Here is a 19,957-nt window from a genome sequence, read left to right as displayed (position 1 = left end):
TCAGCAAGGAGGAGATGTATTATATATGGAGTGTGAAAGCTCTCAGCCTGTAATTGATGGAATTTTGAAGAATGAGGGGGGATTATATTGAAACGTATTGAATTATATAAGACCTAGATAGAGAGAATGTGGAGAGGATTTTTCCTATAGTAGCAGGGTCTAGGACCAGAAGGCACAACCTCAGATTAGAGATGTCATTCAGAATGGAGATGAAGAGGAATGTCTTTAGCCAGAGAGTGGTGAATCTGTGGAATTCATTGCCACAGACAGCTGTGGAGGCCAAGTCATTGAGTGTATTTAAGGTGGAAGTTGATAGGTTCTTGATTAGATAGGGTGTGAAAGGGTATGGGGAGAATGCAGGCGAATGGGTTTGAGAGGGAAATGCATCAATCATGATCAAATGTCAGTGCAGACACAATGAGCCAAATGGACTAATGCATCAAGATCTAAACCCTACAGCTTCTGGTCTTATTCTGAAGCCTTTCAACTTTCATTCTGACTCCGAAATGAATTAAATTCACACATCCTGCACAAGTACAGTTTCAGAACCAGATTCAGGTTTAATATTATTGGCATATATTGTGAAAGATATGTTTAAATAGTTAAATAAGTAGTGCAAAAATAGAAATAAAAAAAGGTTGTGAGGTAGTGTTCATGGGATCAACGTCCATTCAGAAATCTGATGGCAGAGGGGAAAGAAGCTGTCCTGAATTGTTGAGTGTGTCCCTTCAGGCTCCTGTACCTCCTCCTTGATGGCGGCGATGAGAAGAGGACATGTCCTGGGTGAAGAGCGTGCTTAGTGATGGATGACGCCTTAAATAGATATTTCCATTTAAAGAGAACTATATTAAATGTAATGTGTGAATTTTTAATTTCAATGCGCATTTTATTGGTACCGTGTAAACAACATAATTCTAATCCATCGCTTTATATTATTGGTGGAATAAACATATATTGAAGTTAGGTTTCATTTTAATTTATAAAAAGCGATTACGTGGAAACAGCTAGAAACGTCTCGATTTCCTGTAAAATGATGCGAGTACAGCAGAGCATTGAAAGAAATCCACTCCCCCCTCTCGCGTCAAACGCCAGTGAACGCCACCCCTCCCTCCACTTCTCAAAGGCTGAGGAGGGAAGGCGCTCCCACTCGCTGCTGAGTCACTGGATACGGACCATGGCTCAGGACTACGTGGACGCAAAAATCCAGGCGGACAAAGTGGTCCTTTTCATCAAAAAGTCCTGTCCTTACTGCGACCTAGCGAAGAATGTGTTTGGAAATTTTGAGTTCAAAAAAGACAGGCTACAGATTCACGACATTACGGACCATGCCCAAGTGAAGGAGATTCAGAGTTACTTGGAAAGTAAAACCGGAGCCAGGACGGTGAGTTCATTTCTTTTAAACAAACGCCATCTTTTTGCTGACTTCGGGTTTACGTTTCTCATCTTCATTTTATTTTCTAATATGGTCGAACGAAGCTGTAAACTGCTCTTCGGGCCTTCAGTATCATTATGCAGTATAATGACTGAAAACGGCAAATGGCGAGTTGCCATCTGCAGACAGACGGGGGTCTCGGCCGACAGCGACCGTCAGTAGGCTGGGTTGTCACTGCCCGGCCCATTTCATCTCCATGCCTTTCAAGCTCTTTGAGAAACGACTTGCAATTTCATCCCGGTTTTTAAAGCAATGGGAAATCTCTAAGGCGAATCACGGAGCGAGCTGAGGCACCCGGATCTCTATCGTCGGCGCAGAGTCGTGTCTGATTTCCTGCTGCATTTGGAGATACTGCTGTCTGGGAGGGGGGAGAGTTCATCGGAAGGGCAACTCAGGGCTGGGTGGGCTTTTCACGGCTTCGCTCCCCCCTTTGTACCAGGTCCCTGTCCCACGGCTTCTCCGGTCACGCTGCTTGAATCCTGTAAATCGAACCTCTCCCCCCCCGGCCAGTGAACCTTTCTAGTGTGGAAACCATTAACTCTGCAATTCTCTGAAGCAGGGGTTCCCAACCTTTTTAATGCCCTGAAGCCCCTGCCACTAACCGAAGAGTCTGCGGACCCCAGTTTGGGAAGCCCTGCTCTGAAGCAACACACACACAAAATGCGGGAGGAACACAGCAGGGCAGGAGGAGCAATAAAGAGTCGTCCTTTCGGGCCGAGACCCTCCATCAGTCAGGACTCCAACTCGAGATCTTTTTGCATTGCCACTTCGCCATCAATCAGACTCATTTCTTTGTAACTCGCGAGTCGGTACTGGAAGTGAGGCCAATAACTTGATAACCACACGTTGAATTTGGGCGCTTGGAATGCACAAGGCACGGTTAGTAAGTCTGCAGATGATACTACAATGGGTGGTGTAGAAGGTAATGATCAGCTAGGTGTGTGGGCTGAGGTCTGGCATCTTGGGGATCAACCCAGGGTAAGACTAGCACAGTGAATGGCAGGGCACTGGGGAGTGTTATGGAACAGAGGAGTGCAAGTGCATAGTTTACTGAAAGCGGCATCTGGGGCCGACACCCAGAGGGGGGGACAGTAGCTTTGTGGTTAGCACAGCCCTTTACAGTACAGGTGACCCGGGTTCAATTCCCGCTACTGCCTGGAAGTAGTTTGTACTTTCTGCCAGTGACTCCAGTTTCCCCCCAAAGTTTCTCATAGGTTGTTCTCACAGTCCAAAGATGTATCAGCTGGGCAGTGTACGTCGTCCTTCGACAAATCGGGGGTCGTTGGGTGGTGCAGCTCAAAAGGCTGGAAGGGTCTGCTCCTTGCTGTATCTCAATAAAATATTCACCTCAATACTGTATGTTAACTCTAACCTTAACTAAAGAATATTTGTATCTAAGAATACAATGTATCTTAGTGGCAATCCACTATGCAGTTCCTTCTAAGATACATTGTAGTGAAAATGATTTGCTTATCAGCTACAAGTTGCCTTTTTAAGGATGGTGGAACGTGCCATTCCGATAATGTTGTGGCCTGGTATTTCATCTGAAGACAATATCTCTGTCAACGAACTGATAAGAGCAAGAGTAGGCCTTCCCATCCCGCCTCACCATTCATTATAGTCACAGCTAATCTGCCCCAGGCCTCGCTTCACCTCTGTGCTACTTCCCCAGAGTCCTCAATTAGCTGATCTCTCCAAACCTTACCCTCTTCCTCTAAATCTCTCAGCAGTTAGCACATCGCTTTGCAGCATTGGCAATTGGGGTTCAGTTTCTGGCACTGTCTGAAAGGAGTTTGTATACGACCACGTGGGTTTCCTCTGGCAATTCCTGTTTCCTCTCGCCTTCCAAAAAGGCAGGAGCGAGTAACTTCTGGGCATGCTCTGTCTGTTGGCACGGAAACATGGTGACATGCGCAGGTTGCCTCCCAGCACATCTCTGGACTGGCTGGGTCGTTGACGCAAGAGACACATTTCACTGTTTGTTTCAATGTGTTGATGTAGATGCGGCAAATAAAACTAATCTTGTCTATTATAAACTAATTGTCCAATAACTCACCTCCGGTTTGCGGCATTAAAACGTTCTAGACAGCCACACCAATTGGTTGTGTCTGTCTCTGGAATTTATAGCAGATTTAGTGCTACCGAGTCTGGCTCTCTAGGCAAGCACCTATTCAGCTAATTGGCACACGTTTATTACTGTTAAAACACACACAAATTGCTGGAGGAACTCAGCAGGCCAGGCAATATCTATGGAGAAGAGCACAGTCGAGGTTTCAGGCGGAAAACCTTTGTCATTACAGTCATCCTGTGGAGGTGCTCATCGTTACTTTCATTAGTTAAATACACGTTACACCTGCGGCAGTGAAGGTCTCCATCTCCGTCTCTCTTGGCCATCCGTCACGCGCAGACATAGAAAGATTCTTCATTGCAGTTTCTGGAACAGTTTTGTTTGACCAGGCAGGGTTGTTAGCCCTGAGCTGAACCCCCCAACCTGCAGGACTGGTGGACCACTTGAAGCCAATTGGCAAGCACTTATTTCTGTTATCCTGTGGTTTGCTTATCACTACATTGGGTAGTTCAAATTCTATTTGCAGTTGAATCAGATCTTCTGGTAGCAACCTGGTCTGCAAACCCAGTACCAGTTAGATCCTGCCAATTCCAATTATACTGAAATCCTTTGACAGCAGTTAACCATATGGCAAAGCTGAAACATCTGTCAAAGCACCTTAAATCACAGACGCACCTGATAGTCACCTGTAGTACTGTGTTCCTTTGTGGTCGCCCCATCATAGAAAAGATACGGAAGCTTTAGAGATGATCCAGAGGAGATTTAACAGGATGCTGCCTGGATTAGAAAGGATTTGTGAGGATAGGTGGAGCGAGCTAGGATTTTCTCTTTGGAGTGAAGGAGGATGAAAGGTGACTTGATAGAGGTGTACAAGATTAACCTAGGTATAGATAGAGTGGATAGGCAGAGACTTTATACCCAGGGTGGAAATGGCTAATTCAAGAGCGTAAAACTTTAAGGTGTTGGGAGGAAAGTATAGGGGGGGCAATATCAGAGGTAGTTTTCTTTACCCAGAATGGTAGGTGTGTGGCATGTGCTGTTAGGGCTGGTGTAAGAAGTAGATACATTAGAGATATTTCAGAGTGTTAAACAGAGACTTCTTCTTAAGCCCAAGACTGGGGCATGGGCCAACCTTTCAAATTTTCCCAGGTGTAGCCCATCTTCTTTGTGTATCTTTCCTTTTCCAGGGATAATGTTTTTGGAGCTTCTGTTGACGTTTCTGTAGCACTGGGTTTTTACGGGATGGGATTGCTAGGCTCAGGTTTTCAGATCAGTGTACAATCAGCAAACTTCAGGGCAGGAATTATGCTGCAGTTTTCAGGCCTTGCCCGTTCATGCCGGAGTTCCGAACATTTTCACAATTGTGTTGAGAAATGCTGGTGTTTCTCAGGGAAATGCAGACTTTTGGCATGGGAGATGATTGTGGTGTGAATGGTTGGCTTCAGGCCTATCTAATGTACAGTAGATCTTGTAGATGTGTGTTTCTGATTGGGAAATGCCATGGTATTTACTCACCTGGGTCAGGGAAACGGTCCGTTTTTTTTCTGGCTCAAAAATGTCTTTGACAATCTCCCTAACACTATTTCCAAGTACGTTTTCTAAAGAAAAGTGTTGGCACCATTACCCTTGCTGTTTAATTACATTTGTTTTGTGTCGTGTTGTATGACGTGGGCGTTCGTAGTCTTTTCATCCCCATCATTGTTCTTGGAAAATTTTTCTACGGAAGTGGTTTGCCTTATTCTGGGCAGTGCCTTTACAAGATGAGTGATCCCAGTCATCAGTTCTCTTCAGAGATTGTCTGCCTGAAATCAGTGGTTGCATAACCAGGACTTGTGATATGCACCAGCTGCTCATACGACCATCCACCACCTGCTCCCATGGCTTCACATGACTCTGATTGGTGGGGGTGGGGGGGGGGGTGTCTAAGCTGGTGCTACACCTTGCCCAAGGGTGACCTGTAGACTAGCAGAGTCTACACCTCCTTTGGTAGAGATAGATCTCCGCCCTCCCACCAAATACTGTATCTCTAAATAAATAATGCCTAAAGAGACAACTCAACAATTGTTTCATTAAGTCAAATGTTTAATCCATTGCATTAAATATCAAGCATCATCAGAAAAGCTTTAAGATAGCACAAACCACAGAACTATAGCCCCTTTCTCCTGATTTAATGCTTGTGATTCCTGTGAGATACTAAGATTAGAATGGCAGGAAAAGCTGTTGGTAAATGAGGGCCATTGTTTTTGCTTTCTGTCCTTGCTGGCTGCTTTAGCAAATTGCACTGAGATTCGCCGAATGAAAGTCGGTTGCAAAGCAAAGGAAAAATCTTGCAGATGCTGGAAACCCTGAAATAAAAAAATCAAAATTGCAAGAGATATTCAGCAGCTCTCGTCTCTCTCCATAGATGCTGCATTACCTGCTAGGTATGTGAATTAACATCTAGGGTCAGTGAATTCTGTCAGTGGCAATCACTGGGAGCCATGGGTCTCCGGGCCCCATTCTTTGCAATGTAAGTGCAGATCAAGAGCGTGGGAGGCCGGAACCCGCTAAAGATACAGCAAGCACTGCGGCAGATGATTCAGATTCAGATTAATTTATTTATCACATGTACATTGAGTCACCCAGTGAAATGTGCAATTTGCATTAACAACCAGCGGGGGCAGCCCACAAGTGTTGCCACACATTCCAGTGCCAACGTAACATCCCCACAAAGTTTCACAGAACAACACAACCAACAACAAAGCCAAAAAAGGCAACAACAGTAAAACAAGCCGCTTTCCCCCTGCCCACACCAACCCACGCCCTCACACATACATAAGCCATCGACCCCAGGGCAGGCCGCCTCCAGGTCTCCAGTCCTTAGCCCTGGAATCTCAGACTCACTGGCATCCCACCTTCAAGTTTTGATTTCATCCCAAGCTGGTTTTGACCTCCAAGCCCCGTGACCCGGGCCCCTCATGTCTCCTTCGGACCCTCCAGAAACCTGCTCTTCCAACTCCCCCTTACCTCTAAAGCCACAAGAAGAGGCAACAAGCCCGCTTACTGTGATTTAGTTTTATTATGTATTGCAATGTACTGCTGCCATGTAACAACAAATTTCATGACGTATGCTGATGATATTAAACCAGATTCTGAAGTGTTAGTCCTTTCATCAAAGGCTTTTTGAAAGTCCAGTTGGAACAGTTTATTGGGTTCCCTTCATTCATTAATCTTATGGCTTTCTTGTAACAAAACTTAAATTAGTTTTGTAGTTTATTGTTCAAGATTGTTTGATGTCATTTCCTGTACACAATTGTAAAGGAGAACAAAATAATTGTTACTCCAGATCCCATGCAGCACAAAAAAGTCCAGTAAGATAAAGAACACAATAATAACAAAAAATACATTAAAAAAGCATAAGATAGCTTCTATACATAAATTGTATGTCCATAAAGTGATTCTAAGCACAGGAGTGTCTGTACGTAAGGTGACTGACAAGAAATGATAAAGTCGTAGTGTTGGAGAGGTGGATTTGTGGGTGGAGGTGTTGATCAGCCTTACTGCTGAGGGAAAGTACCTGCCCTTGAGTCGTGTAATGTTGGTGTGAATGCTCCTAGCATCCTCCCTGTGGGGCAAGCAGTCCATGAGCAGGTTGGGTGGAATCCTTCATGATGTTACTGGCCTTTTTCCAGCACCTTTCTGTATATATGTCCTTGATGGCAGGTAGGCTGGTGTTAGTGATGCATTGGGCAGTTTTGACTACTCATTGTGTAGCCTTCCTGTCTGCTGTAGTGCAGCTTTTATGCCAAGTAGTGATGCAGTTTGTTAAGATGCTCTTTACTATGCAGCTGTAGAATGCCATGAATATGGATGTGCAGAGTCCAGCTCTCTTCAGAAAGTAGAGGCATTGGCGGACTTTCCTGACTCTGTAGAACATGTTCTGGGACCGCGAGAGCTTGTGTGTGATCTGCACTCGCAGCAGTTTGAAACTGCTTGTAGTTTCACTGATGTGGAGTGTGAGTGGGGCGAGTTCTTCTGAAGTTGATAACCATCTCCTTTGTCTTGTTGACATTGAGGAAGAGCTACAAGATGCTTTATTAATAGCTGTGCTGAGTTTTGTGAGTAGCACCTTCTCTCACTCACTGTTCAGTGTGGATGTTCCAGGAATCCCTTAAAGCATGTGATGATTAAGCCTGTAGTTTCCTGGCTCTGTTCCATCTTTTAAAATAAGAATTACACCGTGCTATATTCTATTTGAGGAAAATGTCCATTTAATCTCTTGAATTTATGGTTGAGGGGCTCACTGAAGTCTTCTCTCCCCCTTAATGTTGGTCCACGCCTCAAGAAGATGAATCCATCACAAAGGACCCTCATCATCTAGGACCATTAATACCATTGGGGAGGAAGTACAGGAGTCCAAGACTCTCACTCAACAACTTAGGAACAGCTTCTTTCCCTCCACCATCAGATTTCTGGACTGTCCATGAACTCATGAATATTACCTGGCTATTCTGTTTTTAGTAATTTTATTTTTGTCATGTATAGATTTTCATGTCTTTTCACTGCTGCCACAAAACAACAATTTTGCATCGTATGTTGGCGGTAATAAATCTGATTCTGATCAGATTTTTTTTTACCAGTTATTTACTATTTGTTACCTTTTTATTACCATTTTAAACATGGTCAGTTTAACCATTACCATTTTGAGCATAACGACACTTGTGGGGTGCCTGCAGTATGTATTTTGACGGTGCTGGTCATAGAAGCAAAGGGCACATTTAACTGTATGCTTTGATGTATTCGTCACATGTAAAGCTAATCTGTCTTTAATCTTTGACAGCACTAGTAATTGTACCAGTCTGAATAATATTGATTGCTATTGCTCAATAGGAGAGCCAAATAGAATTAAGACAGTATTCACTCTGTACAGGCATTTTTGAGTGAACAGTTCTGTTCTTATTACAGGTGCCACGTGTATTCATTGGGACTGAATGTGTGGGAGGTGGTTCCGATGTTAAGCAGCTCCATGAGTCTGGAGCGCTGAAGGAGAAGCTCATTGCCATCGGCGCCTTATCGACCTAGGTAAGATTGAGGAGCATGAAATTCTAAGGCTTTGTAAGGCCTTGGTCAGGCTCCAGTTGGCGGATTATGAGCAGTCTTAGGCTCCTTATCTGGGAAAGGGAGTGAAGGAGCTCCAGAGGAGAATCATGAGAATTATCCTGGGTCTTAAAGGGTTAACATATGAGGAGTGTTTGATGTTGTATGGGCTTATTCCAATGGCCTGAAATTTCCATTTCCAAAACTGGTAGTTCCATGCATGTTGCTTTGGCACTGGAATGTGTGGTGACAATCGCATGCTGCGCCCAGGGCGCGGGCGTGCTGCTTGTTAATGCAAATGATGCATTTTTCTCTATGCTTTGATGTAGATGTTTGAAGTAAATTTATGATCACAAATGTCACCTGAGATTAATTTTCATGTGGACATATTCAATAAATCCATAATAGAATATTTAACTTTAATATAATCAATGAAAGAACACAGTTTCAGGCCATTGGAATAAGACTATATGACCTCAAATGCTCCTTGTATGTTAACCCTTTCATTCCTGGAATGATTCTCATGAACCTCCTCAGGGCCCTTTCCACATGCTATTAATGAATCTGAATCTGTAGCAGTCAGAAAGTTTGAAAATCTTATGCAAATACAGATCCAAACCCAGATGTTTCTACAGTAATTAAGACCATTAGACACAGGAGTGGAATTGGGATATTCAGTCCATTGAGTCTCATTGACATTCAATGTCTGTTTTATTCCCCTTTCATCCCCATTCTCCTGCCTTCTCTTTTGTAACCTTTGATGCCCTTGCTAATCAAGAACCTAGGAATCTCCACTTTAAATATACCCAAAGATCTAGCTTCCATAGCGGTCTGTGGCAATGAAATCCACAGATTCACCAACCTCTGGCTAAAGAAGTTCCTCCTTACCTCGATTCTAAAGGATGCCCTTGTATCTGACTCATCCTAGACTCCCTCCACTATTGGAAACCTCCTCTCCCTGTCCACTCAATCTAAGTTTTCCAATTTTTAAAAAGTTTCAATGAGGTTCCCCCCCCCCCCCCCCCCCACCATTCTTCTAAACTCCAGCAAGTACAGGCCCAGAATCATCACACGCTCCTCATGCTTTGAGTCCCGAGATCATTCTCGTGAACCTCCCCTGGACCCTTTACAATGCCAATACGTCCTTTCTCAGATAAGGGGCCCAAAATTGTTCACGATACTCCCAAGTGCAGTCTGACCAATGCCTTATAAAGCCTCAGCATTACAAACTGCTCTTAGTAGTTGGTCTCTACACTGGTAGAGCATAAATTTCCTGCATTTTACTAAATAGCAATGGGAAATCTGCTCAAGGGCATTTAGTTACCTATATCTCATTTGCAGCACTTGTGTTCTCAGTACTATCTAGTTAGTTAGATATGTACAATTTGCTTTTATTTGCATATTGGTTGTTAGTCTTTTCTTATGTATAGTTTTTCACATTGTATTTCTTTACTTTCCTGTAAATGCCTGAAAGAAAGTGAATCTCAAGATAGTATATGGTGACATCCACTTACTTCAATGATAAATTTACTTTGAACTTTGACCTTGTGCAGGAAAATCGAAACAAAGCTGCAGTTGCTGAAAGTCCATAATAAAACCAGAAAATACTGGGAACAATTTTGTGGAGTGAGGGGGATTAGCATTTCAATTGAAGACCCTTCTTTAGATGGGGAAAAAGAAAATAAGTTAGTTGAAGGTTGGAGAAGGGATTGGGGAGGACTAGATAGGACAAAAGAAATATCTCTAGAATGAGGTCATGGTTGCCATGGGGATAAACTGCTGATGAAGGAATGGATAGGACAAAAGAAATATCTCTAGAATGGCGTCATGGTTGCCAAGGAGATAAGCTGCTGATGAAGCAACCTGGTGAATGTGTGTTAATGTGGGCAGTTAGAATTAGTACAAGATCTGGGAGATATAGGCAGTTAGAGGAAACACAAGCAAAGGAATGTGGATGGTGCAGTAGTCAATGTTAATGGACAGAGAAACACTGAGTCACTGTGACAGGTTGTTTTTTCAGTGCAGAACCGGATAGTTATGGTACATGCAAGTTGTTGAATTTAATATTGGGTGTGGAAGGCTTGGATGTGTATTATAGAAGGTGAGGTGCTGTTCTTTGAGCCTTTAAGAATCACCTTCAGCATTCTGGAGATGAAGGGCATATTCCCTTCCCAATTTTGTGGTCAGCTTTTCATCTTTCAGCAGCCATCACCCTTTTGATGACACGACCCCCATACATACTGAAAATTCCAAACCAAAAATGCAGACGCTGCTAATCTAAAAAACACAGAACATGCACATCAGCAGAAATGCCACACTTATCCTTTATTGCCCTTCCCTTTCACCATCCTATGATCTAAACAGGCTCTTCCAGGTGAACACGAGATTGTGCAGATGCTGGAAATACAGAGCAACAAGCACCTGAGTCCTGATGAAGTTTCTCAGCCCGAAACGTCAACTGTTTATTCCTCTCCATAGATGCTGCCCGACCCGCCTCTTATTCTCAAACCTCTTGGTTCTTGTCACCTCTTGTGACAGACGTCCCATCTCTTGTTCTCAAAAGCCTTGGCTGATAAAGGCAAGCAGACTGTGTGCCACCTTACCATTCTCTTTATCTGTTTTACCATTTTCAAGGAACGATATACTTGTACCCCTTGGTCTCTCTGTCCTACAGCATTCCCCAGAGCTCTGCATTCACTGTGTATGTCCTGTCCAAGAATGCATCACTTTGCACTTCTCCAAGCTGACTTCCATCTGCCATTCCTTTGCCTTTCTTCCCAGTTGATCTAGATCCTGGTGAAATCGTAGACAACCTTCACGCTCCACCACACCACCAATTTTGGTGTCAACTGCAACTTACAAGTTGTTTCATCTAGGGTCCTGTCCAGATCATTAATATACATGATGAAGAATGGGGGACCCTGCAGCACATCACTGGGCTGAAGATGTACTCAAGATAAACAAGTGAAACAAGTAGCTGACTATGAGTGGGTCACTGTTTTGAGGAAATTCCAGGCCATCAAATATGTTGTATAATAAGAATGAATTTTCTCTTCATTGTGTTAGTCACATATTGTTTACAACTCTAATGCCAAAAAAAAACTAAGAAACTCCTAACAAAGAGATGTTCCTAATTACTTTACTGGAGGAAAACAATTTCTCTTTTCAAAATACTGAAAGGTTCAACTCAAATATACAATTTCCTATAATGTCATACCACAAGTGTTATTAACATTCTCTGCATAACATAATATGGTGAGTAAAACATAATTGGCTGTTTAAAATCAGTGTGTTCATAGTTCAGGTGGGTGGTGGTGATGCACAGTATTTTAATTGTTTTCCAATTACAGAACTATTGAAATATGGAGGAGAGAACAGACACAAATACAATGTTTGGCAACTAATGTTAACTGCAGGTTTGCACTGCTTGCCTGTTGGAATCTTTCTCTTATACTCTCCAGGAATCAGAGATATTCAAAAAGCCACCAATACTCTCCTTCACATTAGCAACTAAAGATTAATTTCTAACTCGTTCTCCAATTTAAGCTTTGCCAGAACAGTTCACATTTCACCCTCTTTCCTCTTGTTTCCAGATTATCTTTAAAAGTTTAATTCTCTCCTAATTCAAACACTTCCTAAAGAAATCTATGTTCCAAAAGCCATTGCACAATGTAAAATTTATTCTAAACCTTCTCATTCCTGAGGAATTTTATTGAAAATCCCTTGTTGTAGATCCCCTCAAAGAGAAAAAATATTCCTTATTCTGTATTAACTTCCTATTTCATAAGTGTTCATTAAAAGTTGCAAATACTGAGTACACATCAAATCAAAGAAAAAAATAAATTAATGCTTTGAATCTAGTCCTTCTAGGCTAATGATTAAATTTAGTTTAGTCTGATGTTTAGTTTGTAATCCCTTTTTGAGGTCTTCTATTGATTATATATTTGAAACATGAACATATAGCCTTCTATTTATAGTCTATAGTCTTCTATAGACCATATAATTGAAACATTAACTTTTCTTATTTGAATCCTTGACCTAGAACTAATCTATGCATTTCCATTTCTAAAAAATAAACTGGCTGATTTTAATTATTCCAATGACAGTAGGATTGTAAACACGAGATTCTACAGATACTGGAAATCTTGAGCAACACACTCGAAATGCTGGAGAAACTCAGCAGGTCTGGCAGCATGTGTGGAGGGGAATAAACGGTCAACATCTTGGGACAAGACCTTTCATCGGGATTATTCCTCCTAACTCCCTCCAGGCTCTTACCTCTACCTGTCACCCCCACCTCAAAAGGTTCCACCCATCACCTACTAGCCTGTTTCAATCTCCCAACGCCTCTCTACACTGGTTATCAACCCTTCAGACTCTTGGTCCTGATGGAGGATCATAGCCCGAAGGGGTTCCCAACTTTTTTTTAATATGCCATGGACCAATACCATTAAGCAAGGGGTCCAAGGACCCCAGGTCTAGAACCCCTGAGTCATTGACAGATGCTGCTAAACCCCACTGAGGAGATGGGAGTGTGATAGAAAGAGCAACACGTGCACACACAATGCTGGAGGATCTCAGCAGGACAGGATAAACAGCCAACATTTTGAACCGAGACTCTCCATCGGAGAACCCGATGAAGGTCTCAGTTTGAAACAGTGACTGTTCATTCCCCTCCATAGATGGAGCCACACTTGCCGAGCTCCCCCAGCAGTGTGTGCGCGTGCTTGTGCTTCCTTCTCTGCAACAACAGCTCAATACTTCCTTTCCAAGGAAAGGATGCAGAAATGCATAAACTTACAGAGAAGAGAGCCACGTGCTCATTATGGTCAAGCTAGCCAAAAGTAAACTTTAGATTAATTCCACTTCTCAGTCCTTGGTCTATGGTTCTTTGGGCACATTTAAATGTAATGAGCATTTCACTTCCATTACAATGAGTTCCAGATTTCATCCACATGATCCCACCCTCTTGATCCCTTTCTTAATCCTTGCACCAATTAACTGTAAATACATGTCCCTGAGTGACTGACCTCAATAAGAGATCTGGGACCTTTCGGAGTCTCCTCGTTCATTATCCCCCAATAAAAGGTCCCCTCTGATTTCTTTGTTCTGAGGAGTACAACACACAGCCCATCCACCCTCTCCTCCATGTCACTAATTCTCCAGCCCTGGCAACGTGCATATCCCTCCTCAGCACAGGTCTCCAGCTATCACATTTACGCAATAGAGCGGACTACAGTCCTCGAACTGTGACCTAACTTTAAACACTAATCCATCACTGTAATACTACAGGAACAAGAATGAATTTGAGGGGATTCTGTCATTGATAGTGGAAATGGAGGGGGGTTTTCATTTCTGGTAAAGAGTAAAATTCTGTAAACCACTGGGTGAAAGTGGTTCCAAGATGACATCCTCATTGTTGGTAGCTATCTCTGACATCTGAACTTTGTAACATCAAAATCTGAGATAAGCTGGTCAGTTGTTTGCACATTTGCCCCTCTATCAACCCAATGAATCACAATGGACAAATGCGTCTAAGTTAGAAGCAAAACCCATTCACCCAATTGGGGTTGTCAAACTAGACTTAAAAATTAGGGTGCAGGTCAGTGAATATAGAACAATACAACATGGTGCAGGCCCTTCTGTCCACAATGTTGTGCTGATCTTTTGATGTACCTTAAATCAATCTAACCCTTCTCTCTCTCCTTCAACTGGATAAAGGGTCTTGGCCTGGAACATCTACTGTTTTTCCCCTCCATCAATGGTGCACGAGATGCTGAGTTCCTCCAGCATTTTGTGTGTTCCCCCCACATGGCTTATCATCCATGTGCCTATCCAAGAGTCTCTTAAATGTCCCGAATGTATCTGCCTCTATCACCACCCCTGGAAGCATGTTCCATGCTCCCAACACTCTGTGGGGGGGGGGGGGGATTGCCTCTGACATACCCCCTACAGAACCATAAAATTATGCCCCCTCAAATTAGCTATTTCCACCCTGCATATAAAGACACTGGCGTCTTGTATCTTGATACAAGGCTATCAATTTTAACCGATGTTTCAATTACAAACTCTGCCATCTTCACTAGACGTGCCCAGGCATCATCCCTGATGAAGATGGCAGAGTCTATCATCGAAACGTTGGTTAAAATCAACACCTGTAGCAGCTGGATGCCTGAGAAAGAGTTAATTCTGATGAATGTTATATTTCAATATAATTGTAATATAATTCTAGCTGTGGTGTAAACCAGGAGGTTCCCAAGCTGCAGTCTAGGAACCCCTCAGTTAATGGTAGGGGTCCATGGCATAAAAAAGGCTGGGAACCTCTGTTGTAAACATTAACACTGTAATACTCATTTTTCAGAATGAGGTTCCTATTGTCTGATCTAGCTCATAGGGGATATGAGGGAGGATTTGATAGAACTATATAATAGTATGAATGGCATACTTGGGCAAATACAAGCAGGCATTTTCCACTGAGATTGGGTGAGACTAGAACTAGAGGTCATGGATTAAGAGTGAAAGGTGAGATATTTAAGGAGAACCTGAAGGGGAACTTCTTCACCTGGAGGGTGGTGCAAGTGTGGAATGAGCTGCCAGTGGAAGTGTTGGACACTGGTTTGATTTCAACATTTAAGAGACATTTGGATAAGGATGTGGATGGGAGGGAAATAGAAGGGCGATGACCCTTGTGTGGGCAAAATAACAGTTTGGTACAGACTAAATGGGCTAAAGGGCCTATTTCTGTGCTATAGTGCTCTGCAACATGCGGAGTTCTGTCATCAGTATTAACTACTTCTCTTCAATAATTAAAATTGGATATTTTTTGATATGTATCATTCTTTATCTCTATCTAAATCCTACCAGCAAATTGAATAAGAAGGTATGTAAAATGCCTTTCTTCACATTTGATGGGCAAGGTCAATAAATCCATCGAGTAGTGTTAGAGTTGTCTTAAAATTAGTGTGTATTCCAGGATATGATTGGGCTGTCACAAGAGCATCTTACCTACAGAGAGAAAATGAATGTGGCATTAACAAAAAAAATGATGAATCTTCATACTCGCAGTTTGTTCCAAGCTTAAAGTTGTCCATTGGGTTTGTGAGATTCAGTTGATTTTGGTCTGGTTTTGTTACAATAGGAGTGGTTTTCTAACTTTTTTTCTGATCTTTTAGCCTCAATAGGTGTCCAAGGACAGAGAGTTCAACAACCTGTTACATGAGAATACAACGAGATCTTCCAGAGTGAACGTGGTGTCTGTACTCAGTCAATTTCTGCAAGTACGAACTTGACGGCCATCTATGACATTCCACAAACGCTTGTTCTTCATCTGCATGTAAATGTAATAAAGAGAATCCAATTAATAATGCTGTTGTCACGTGTCTTACTTTAATTAACTGATCTTTTATTTATGTTCTTTTTCTAAGGACCTGTGTTGGAAACTCCCTCTGAAATAGTTCAACGTGGCACGGTAGCGCAGTGGTTATCACAATGCTTTACAGTACCGGTGACCCGGGTTCAATTCCTGCTACTGTCTGTAAGGAGTTTGTACGTTCCCCCGTGACCGTGTGGGTTTCGTTTCGGTGCTCCAGTTTTCCCCACAGTCCAAAGACATACCAGTTGGTAGGTTAACTGATCACTCTAAATTGTCCTGTGATTAGGCTAGGGTTAAATCGGGCAGCACAGCTCGAAGAGCCTATTCCATGCTGTATCTCAATAAATTAAAAAATAATAAAAAGGCTTGACGGACGTAATTCTATGATGCATATACGACATAATTTTATGACATGCATTCCCAAAATTTTCAGTTCACCTAAGAGGTTACATTAGCAGACTCCCACGGACCATACAATTTCAGGAAATTGCTGAGTTTTCTCAATATCCTAAAAACATACCATTATAAATAATTCCTGGAATTTGCATCAATTCATTAAATTTTAAAAACTGCAGGAATTAAATGGGTCAGCACGGAATAAATGGACTAAAGGGCCTGTTTCTGTGCTGTACTTTTCTATGAATTCACTTTTGTACTTAAGGGCAGTTTGGGGAAAGTAGTTAAAAGGCTCACAGGATCCTGGGTGTTGTAAACAGAGACACAAGAGTACAAGGGCAGGAAAGTCGTGATGAACTTTAAAAAGGAAAAAAAAAAGCAGATTCAGGCACAGGTAGAGAATTATGCTCGTCATGTTTTAGGTAGGACTTTTACTGTTTTTTATTTGGAGAGATACGGCACAGTAACTGACCCAGCCCAGTGAGCCTGCGCTGCCCAACTACACCCTTGCGACCAATTAACCGACAACTTGGTTGTCTTTGGAATGTGGGAGAAAACTGGAACCCCCCACCCCCCAAAAGAAATCCATGTGGTCACAGGGTGTACGTACAAATTCCTCACAAACAGCAAAGGAATTGAACCCGAGTTGCAGGTGCTGTAACATTGTTACAATAACCATGCCCATTTATCCTTTAAAAAGGCTACAAAGGAGATTCGGAGCTGAGGACCTTTAATTGCATTGGTAGATGGGGGAAGCTCAAGGTTGTTCTTCTGGGATTTTTAGTTTAAAAGAGGAGCCTAACAATTCTGAGATTTGTGTATTGGGCTGTAGTTCATATTGGCCTCTTTTAGTTCTATATTTTTTCCCATATTCTTGCCAATTCTTTCTTGTTGCTGATTGGTGGGTTTGGGGTTTGATGCTCTTGGGTGACGTGATCTGTTTTTGTGCGAGGGAGGGGTTGGGGTTTGTGAGTTTTTGTTTCTTTTTCTTTTCAGTCGGGAGGGGGAAAAGGATTGATGTCTTTCTTTCAGCTGCTTCTATGGTTTTCAGTATTTTATGGCTATCTGTGGAAGATAGAGAAAAACTTGGTGGAAGAGCCAAATAAATGAAGTTCTTGAATAAGAGGCTGGCCGAAGAACCAAAAGGTTTGAGAAGAAACATTTTACCAATCCAGAATGGTTCCTGGATAGGGCAGTAGTGACATAATCAATAGTAATTTTCAGAAGCAAACCAGAATGTCCAAGAGATTGGCACCTGCAACCAATGCGACTAACAGTGACGCCCTGCAGACTGTTCATGAAAGAACTACTTTTAAATACACATCTACTACTAATCTGTGTGCCATTGGGGCCCACAATTTACATTTTGAACATCTGTCCATGGGCAAGGTTGGGAACAGAGTGTGTGGTCTACTGATGGAGTGCAAACCCCTTGATTGGCTCCAACTCTCCACCAACTTGCCAAAAAAAGCATTGAGCAAGATTGAAATCGACGAGGATGAGAGTGGCAGGTGAATGGGTGTTCAGCACCATCTTCCTACATTTGACTGGTCTCCCCCCTCGCTCACTGCTGCCAAAGGAAGGTGCAGGAGTGTTGGGTCTTGGGCAAGGTTTGATCGGCATGCTTTGTCGATGCGACTCATCTCCAGCGGACTCTGCAATTCATGTTATAAGTGTTTCTGGCTACTTTTTTGAAAATTTCTATCTTGTGCGATTTTGATCAGGGCAGACTGGCTCTGGCCTGCAGTCAATGAATGACACAGCACTAAACTGAACAGAACTAAGCATTCCTAGGCTATTTCAAGGACTCTGCAGTTTGATGTTTAATATTCTCTGTGTTCTTTTGTTGTTTGCATGATTTGTTCTTTTTTGTACATTAGGTGTTCAGTGTTTCCTTTTGAATGGGTTCCATGGTGTTTCCTTGTTTCTTGGCTGTCTGCGAGAAGACGAATCTCAGGGTTGTACACTCCATAGTAGGAAAATAATGGATGCCACAGAAGATGGAGGAGCTAGATTCCTCTTGCATGGATTCAATATGAAGTTGATGAGTTTATGACAGAAAGAGAGCCCGCGAATCTCTGAGTCTGTTGGGGTAGCTGAAGGATTGCTAGTCTGAAACAGAGTCTGATGGCCTGGCCTGGAGTTCGAGGTCTGCGTATGGGAGTGGGTGGGAGGGAGGAACGAGGCTCGTTCTGCTGTTGTTGTTTTGTTGCTGCTTGTGTTCTGTATTGTTCTGCCAAGCATTGTGGACACACTATGTTGACACCGGAATGTGTGCCGTCACTTGTGGGCTGCCCCCAGCACACCCTCGGGTGTGTTGGTTGTTAAAGCAAACGGCACACTTCACTGTAGGTTTTGATGTACACAGGACAAATAAACTTGAATCTGGAAGCAATATAGCACCACCTCTAAATCTTCTGAATGTTATATGGTGTATCTTTTGTTTCACTTTCAAGATCAAAAACAAATGATCCATAAATGAGAAGTGTGAAAGCTTTTTGTTCCGATCTTAAAGGCTAATAAACACTCGGACTTTTCACATACACAACCATGTTTGCTGCCAAAACCCATCTCTGGTCTGGCTCGGCCCTAAATTTCTAACTTCCACCAAGCGGCCAACCACCAAATAGAGCGCCAAGAATTCCGAATCCAAGCTGGATTTATGAATATTACACTAGGCAATCAGTAATGAATCAGCTGAACAGCAAGGCCCATGAATGGAAAAACCTACTACAAGAGGTGGACATATCCCCACCACAGCGCATCTACAAGGAGTGCTGACACAAGAAAGCAACGTCTGTCATCGAGCAGCCTACACAAAGTGCTGGAGGTCAGGCAGCAGCTACGGAAATGAATAAAGAGTCAACGTTTCGGGCTGAGTCCCTTCTTCGGGACTGGAAAGGACAGTGGGGGAGGGGGGAGCCAGAACAAGAAGGTGAGGGGAGCGGGAGCAGGACAAACTAGAAGGTGATGGGTGAAGCCAGGAGTGTCAGAAAAGTAACTGGCTGAAGAGGAAGAAATCTTGATAGAAAAGGAGAGTGGACCATAAGAGAAAGGAGGAGGAGAGCCAGGGAGAAGTGATAAGCAGGTGAGAAGAAGAGAGAGAGAAACAGACAGTGAGTGGGGCCACCAGGAAGTCCTTGTGCTCAGTGCGGAGGTGCTCGATGAAGGTTCGCCCCAAATTGTGAAGGTTCTCACCGATATACATGTACAATGTCCTGTGTATGTTACTAAAAAGGGCTTCTTTGGTTTGTTACGAGTAGGAATGTTTCTTTGTCTGTTAAATGTTTCTCTCACCGTTGTTTCGCTTTAGAATGGCTGATATGGTAATTGTATTCATTTGTTAATCAATGGGGAATGTTATTGTGTTTTGTGAGGCTGGGAACTTGGGGGAGGGGTTGCGCGGGCTTGGGGGTGAAGGGAGTCGGGAGGGAGACGCCGAGGAAGGAGGACGTGCGCTCGGAAGGCCACCGGGGAGTCCGAGGTGGAAGACGTGGAAGTCGGGAGGGCAAGCGATGAGGAGTCGAATGGTTCGCTGGTTGAGCTCCAACGAGTGCACTAAACTGATTGAACTTTGATAAGTTGGCGCCTTTTGTTTTTTTCTTGTATATAT

The 19,957-nt window shown here is 43.0% G+C and overlaps 2 protein-coding genes across 4 annotated transcripts in view; one reads left to right on the top strand and one right to left on the bottom strand.

Annotated features, from left to right (window-relative positions):
* Positions 1 to 1,102: 1,102 nt before the first annotated feature.
* On the top strand, positions 1,103 to 15,940 carry glrx (glutaredoxin (thioltransferase)). Its single transcript, XM_073067564.1, has 3 exons — positions 1,103 to 1,381; positions 8,445 to 8,561; positions 15,749 to 15,940. Exons 1-2 carry the CDS (start codon positions 1,175 to 1,177, stop codon positions 8,559 to 8,561), a joined length of 324 nt encoding a protein of 107 aa, XP_072923665.1. The 5' UTR covers positions 1,103 to 1,174; the 3' UTR covers positions 15,749 to 15,940.
* Positions 11,702 to 19,957, bottom strand: part of rhobtb3 (Rho related BTB domain containing 3) — a 99,205-nt gene continuing 90,949 nt past the window's right edge. For all 3 annotated transcript variants that reach the window (XM_073067545.1, XM_073067535.1, XM_073067554.1), the window contains one exon: positions 11,702 to 15,903. In XM_073067545.1, coding sequence (XP_072923646.1) covers positions 15,788 to 15,903 — 116 coding nt within the window. In that variant the 3' untranslated portion in view covers positions 11,702 to 15,787. The remainder of the gene's footprint in view (positions 15,904 to 19,957) is intronic.

Source organism: Hemitrygon akajei, chromosome 2 (assembly GCF_048418815.1).
Source record: "Hemitrygon akajei chromosome 2, sHemAka1.3, whole genome shotgun sequence".
Classification (NCBI taxonomy): domain Eukaryota; kingdom Metazoa; phylum Chordata; class Chondrichthyes; order Myliobatiformes; family Dasyatidae; genus Hemitrygon; species Hemitrygon akajei.
Note: the sequence above shows the minus strand (reverse complement) of the source record. Positions and strands in the feature narration are given on the sequence as shown.

Excerpts from the sequence above, each read along its gene's own strand:
- glrx (XM_073067564.1), top strand. The coding sequence starts at position 1,175 with ATGGCTCAGGACTACGTGGACGCAAAAATCCAGGCGGACAAAGTGGTC. Across the intron at positions 1,382-8,444 it reads GTAAAACCGGAGCCAGGACG|GTGCCACGTGTATTCATTGG; the intron begins GTGAGTTCATTT and ends TTCTTATTACAG.